The 6,000-nt window shown below is 34.9% G+C and overlaps 1 protein-coding gene across 2 annotated transcripts; it reads right to left on the reverse strand.

Annotated features, from left to right (window-relative positions):
- Positions 1-2,106: 2,106 nt before the first annotated feature.
- LOC147869842 (peroxisomal membrane protein 11-5-like) lies at positions 2,107-6,000 on the reverse strand. Of its 2 annotated transcripts, none has more exons than XM_087333775.1 (8): positions 5,806-6,000; positions 3,877-4,109; positions 3,682-3,756; positions 3,516-3,590; positions 3,317-3,397; positions 2,902-2,955; positions 2,642-2,809; positions 2,107-2,379 (listed from the first exon to the last, which is right to left on the reverse strand). In XM_087333775.1, exons 2-8 carry the CDS (start codon positions 4,066-4,068, stop codon positions 2,347-2,349), a joined length of 678 nt encoding a protein of 225 aa, XP_087189901.1. In that variant the 5' UTR covers positions 4,069-4,109; positions 5,806-6,000; the 3' UTR covers positions 2,107-2,346. The 2 variants fall into 2 exon arrangements, with proteins under 2 accessions (XP_087189901.1, XP_087189909.1); XM_087333783.1 differs by lacking the exon at positions 5,806-6,000 and adding an exon at positions 5,585-5,693.

Raw genomic sequence — 6,000 nt, forward strand, 5'->3', positions numbered from 1 at the left:
AAATTGTACTCCAATTATGAGGCATGTTGTCATTGGAATGCACAATTACACATATAATTGATTGTAACATATGCTTGTTTTCCTTATCCGTTTGAGCAATTTTGATACCTTGAAGATCCCCTACATTGTGAATTGCCAAAATCTTTAGCCTTATGCATGCACACATCCTCGATATTAAACAAAGCATATGTGTGAAAAAAGATCATAACAAAAATTTTCTTGCATTTAATTAACCACACAAGTTCATGGGAGTCAAGGTTACCAATATATCTCTTACATGTTTTCCAATAGGATTTCTCAATATATTTTTCATGTGAATTTGCATCATTGAATGATAAGACTTCGTGTTGCAACATTCTTGCATGAGTATTCATGTCACCAAAGACAATAACTTTTCCCTTGCTTTTGACGCTACTAACCACTATAGGGGTTACCATGTGGTGTGATCAGTGTGATACATGATATCAACTCATCCACACCGTCCCTAACTTATTGTGCATACTTTGGGCTGATTGGCTTCATCGTTGCAAGGTTGGGTGAGTATTATGCATTAGTATTTTGTGGGATGATCACTTATGGTGGCACACCTTTCATGTTTTCATTGTGATAGGCAAATATATCCTTATCATTGAGGAGATTATTGGTATGGTCTCATTCATCATATTAGTTCTATTGCTATGTAGATAACATAGAATATTTGTCATTCTTTAGATCGAGTACAAAAGGTTGGTCACTATCTAGCTAGCTAAACACATAAAAATTAGACCTATGACGAGGAATGAGGCATGTCGGTATGGTAGTTCTCCTTGTTGGCGACTTCTAGAAGGTCGACCTTAGATGGTTGTAAGATGATTGCGATCATGTCCACCAATTGCATTGGCTATCAAGTAACACGATGGAATAGGTTCATCCAAACAATGAATTGTAAGGGATACAAATGGGCAATTAGATGGGGTTTTCTTGATATTGTGCCTCCACTATATTTTGTAATTAAGACAATTACTGTTTATGAAAAAAGACAAGAGAAAAAAGATACTTTGCTTAAGAAACCTCAATATATGGGAGTCTTGTTCATTATGAGATGATTTAAAAATATATGAAGGGTTCCTTCCCAAATATATAGAACCTACAAAGATGTTTTTCTTCAAACTATCATATGATAAACAAAAAGTTAAGATATAGATGCTCAATGATACAACCTATGTTAGTAGTCATAAAATAATTTGGTCCATGACAAAATAAAATCGGGTCATACTCATGAAATAAAATTTCATCTAGTGAATAGGACAAATAAGCCCAAAGCAATTGTTCACCTAGTACATATTAAAGGTACTTTGATTGCTCTAAACCTCTTCTCTATGACAGAAAGTTTGTGAGCATATATCCAACAAGCACTTCTTAGCCAAAATATCTTGGTCGAAATGTGACCATTCAAGTTATCGTTTTACATAAGGCACAATTCAGACAAATTCAATGTATATAATTGTCTACTTTTTCTTTCATCATTTTCAAGCCTATTATATTTTTTTGGTATGTAGTCATTGTGTATAATGATCCAAAAAACTCAAAACTCAAAAAAACATTCATATGAGCAATGGTCTGATCAACCAAAAATTCCATCAAGAAATCTTTTCGGTAAGCAAATTCTTGAAACGGTACAGATCACAATTACGCATCCATCCACCAACAACCAACATTAACATGAACATAATTTTTTCTGCCTGATTCTTAATTATTAGCAAAGCAAACAGATGTCAAATTAATATACAGATACTTAAATTATGATAGCACTAGCAATTAAATAGACAATGCATTTTGAACAGTCAATAGACTCAAATCATCTAGCACCAATTTCCCTTGAAACACTATGCAAACTATCATTGAAAAATGAAAACTCATCACATTATTAAGCCAAACTATTGTCAATAACATTTATAACTGGAATAACTCCAAATAACTGGAATCCAGTTTATACCATCATTCAGGAATGGCAACAAGAAAATCAAATCCAACAAAAAATGTACCAATGCAGAGTGTATGATAGAGCAGACCAACAAATGCACATTGCAATAATTTTTACAGTTAAATACATTCAAAACATAATACATCTAAACATTAACAGATTTAGTGAAGAAATGCATCTTATTGGCACTTAAGCTTAAATAACAAATTTGGTGAAATATAGCATCTTAACATAACAAATTCTAAATTATGTTCTCAAATAACTGATTAAAGAATTCCGAAAATAAAGGGATACAGCTACAGGAATTTTTTTTATTGCTTTCATAGCTCACTAAAAAAATGCTGTTTACTATACTTTGTTTGTCATTATGTCCCAAAAACACATCACTTGGTCTTGGCCTTCGGACTTGGAAGTAGCTGTGAAGAAAATGAAAACAATCATTCATTAAATGAATGATAAGCAAGAATAATTAGGAGGGCAAAACCCTAAACCCTAACTTCCGTAACCTTTTACCAGAATACCCCTCTGAAATACAAAATTATTACAGGAATGCCCATAATATTTAACAAAAAGTAACAAAATATCACTATGTACTAGCAACATTATAATCAGAATATCCCTTACTAGAAACAAACAATGCCCAAAAAAAGGAAATCAAAAGGTGTCACCTATTGATACCTGATAACATGAAATCAAAGATGTCACAAAACCAAATGCTCCAGTAACCCTTGGTGTCACTTTCTTTGGAGCCAACTGGAGAAGCCCAATAGCCACTACAATATCCAACGAGGACTTGATCCATCCAAGAAACCTTTGCTCCATCTGTTTTTGTAACTTTTCACATTCCTTCAAAAATTAAAAGAAGCCAAGCACACAGTCAAACAAAAACACTCACAAGAGGACAATAATAAACACTACAGAACATATTTGGCACTAACAGAAGGGTCATTGGAAGCCTTCTTCTTCCCAGCAATGCGCAATAATTCGGCTAGCTGCACAATAGAACAGCATATTTTAATTCACTCCCAGACGAGTCAGTGGACCATTCATTAATATTCGAAAATATCATGTCATAGAATGAATTAATGATAAAACAAATCATGTAAGGTTGAGGGATAAAGGTACTTGGCGAAATGTGATGAACAGGATTTATATATAAAAAAGTTTTAAATATCTGACAGACCTTTAGAATATTTTATATCTTATTAGCAGTATTATTCACTCTATATCCCTACAACATCTAAAGGCCTAGATTTTCATGGTTCTATAATAAATTAACCAATAAATATGGCCAATTCTCTCCCAAAATTGGACATTCACATCATGTATCACTAACGTAAATGCAAATCTCACCTCCAGCAATGAGTTTGTCGTACAACCACCAAGGAAGCAATATAATGCAATTCTTGAAATAAGCTCTGTGCGCTCTTTATTCTGCAATATCGCAGAACCATACATTCATAAATCCTTGGTTTGCCTTGTCTACATTTATTATCTCAGCTTCGAGTGACAATAAAACAATATCCAGAACTGAATTAGTTCAAAATATGACCTTGTATATGCCTGTCCTCCCTGCCCATACGATTTGATCAAGGGCAAAGAATGTAGCCATTAGAGAGCTTTTTGACTGCCAAAATATATCACGGACATGAATGAAATCCCTCTGGTTAATGTAAACATGTTTTAGCTATAATAGTAACATAACAACTCTTATGTACCTTTGAAAGTAGCACCAATGATAATGGAGTTGATTTTGAAGGAGGTGTGAGCAAAGCTTCCAGCTCATTTACAGACTGCAAAGAACATTAATAAGAATGGGACTAGCTATTGCACTTTTAGGTACCTGCATTGCACAAATGTGCATCATCCATGCATTTTGCACAAACACACAAAGCAAGACATTGAAAAGATACCTTCAACAGACGGAAAACCTTGCGAGCCAGACTAGTAGTTTTATCAACTTCCCGTGCTGCTCCTGCCTCACCACCACTAATGAACTTGGACCCATACTGAATTGCACGACATATCTTGTCTCTTGATTCTGATTGACCAAGATAAGCCTTGATGAGTGCTAGCTCGGTTCTGGTTGCATTTAAAGACTCCATGACACTTGGAAATGAAGTTTAGATAACAATTTCTACTAGATCTGCACATAAACAATTTCTACAAAGTCTTTCAAATGTTTTAACAAAAAACTCTTCACAAGGAGACAAATCAAACAAACATAAACTCCAGTTTCTGAGGAGACCAATGAAAAGGTACATAGAGAAAGAAAACGTTCATGAAGAACTCAATTTGGAAATTTAAATTATCAAACTTCTATAATCCCGTGGATAATGACGTCTTGGGTGAAGGCATCTGGTAATTCACATAGATACAATAGCCCTTGAAACTATACAAAGTCATTAACAGTTCAGAGATAACTCCTTCCAGCTTTACAAAGTTAATCATGGCAGTGATGATAGATTAGTAAAATACTAGCAAAAGACACCTTTTTCCTTCCATTCACACACATCCACCTTGGTTAATCTGACCTATAACACATTTGATAAGAGTGATAGAAAGAAAGAAAGAAAGATATATTAACGTCTTTTAAGAGGCCAAAATGGCCTATAAGACCGAATAAGAGATTACATCTTAAATGTTTTCTCGTCTTTGAGAACAAATCAAAACAAAGTAAATATTACACAGTGAATATAAAAGTAAATAAGATGAAAAGAAAAGAGACGAGAGAATCTGGTTTTTGGCACATGCGAGATTCTCAAGTTAGGTATATTGTAGTTTTTGTCTCCGAAAGATCTGTATCATAGGTCGATCCAGAATGGAAATGTCTCCAAAGCGAGGGAAGCACCTACGATGGCGGGAGATAATGGCTTTTATTTGTCGATGACAAGGGTGTCGAGGTCGTGGTCCATGGGGCCGGGGCCTACGTGCACGGCAAATTGCCATTGCCCGATCAATCGTAACCCCTTTGTTATATCATAATAACAAAGCTGTTCCATAATCTAGATGGATTACATACGAAGTCATTATAGAATTCCTCACATCAGCATCCACAGGAGTAGAAACCAAACAAGCAGGTGTGGTTTTTACCATTGATGAGAAAAATATTTTTCCTTTCTGGCAACAATATATGTGATCACGATCCAGAATTTAGTTACAGTGGAAAAAATGCAAAATATCAGTTTTATTTGGTCATTAAAATTCTTACAACCTGAACTATCCAGGTTGTAAGGGAAGGAACAAACTTGACCTGAAATTAAGAAACTGTAATTCGGTGCATAAACGCACAAACAACAAATTTATAGAAGGTATAACTGAAGAGCTACAACCAGAAATATGTTGAAAGCAAGATGAAATTAAGAAAGCAGGAGGACCAACGAGATACTGGCAGATGTATATTAAAATCCTACCAGAGATGCTTTATACGAAAAGAAAGCTCTTTTCTATTTGGTCGAAAGACACTACAGAGATGATTAAGAAAAAGAGAATATTTTCCTATATGAGAGAAAAAACAGATTATGGTTGTTAGGAGTGTAGAAAACGGAAAAAATAAACAAAAGTACGTTGTGAAGATGGGATGGGAAGAAAAGGGAAAAAAAAAAAAAAAACAAAGCATACCTGAAAGAGACAGAATCACGAATTTCTTTCTTTTTTACTTTCTACGTATCTGACTCAAACCCGAGGAGGGACGATCGATTCATTGCTTGAACTTTTCTATTGAGCGAAGGTTTAAGACGCGGGAATGAAAAGAGCATGGAACAAAACAAAGCATACGTACTCTGAGAGAGAGAGAGAGAGAGAGAGAGAGAGAGAGAGAGAGAGGGCGAGAAGAAGATTACCTGTTCCCTCTTTTATTTTCTCGTCTAATTGATTGATGGAGACGTAGCGATCACTTCATTTGCTTGGTGTACATATACCGGTAGCTCCGCAGACGGAGGAAGAGAAGGAACAAAGAAAGCTCGAAGAAGAAGAATCAGAAAGAAGAAGAAGAAGAATCAGAAAGAAAAAGACGAACTGAAATTTTGGTCAGAGAG

Source organism: Azolla caroliniana, unplaced genomic scaffold (assembly GCF_043228905.1).
Source record: "Azolla caroliniana isolate FFs.n. ecotype wild unplaced genomic scaffold, voAzoCaro1.0.p SCAF_1, whole genome shotgun sequence".
NCBI lineage: Eukaryota > Viridiplantae > Streptophyta > Polypodiopsida > Salviniales > Salviniaceae > Azolla > Azolla caroliniana.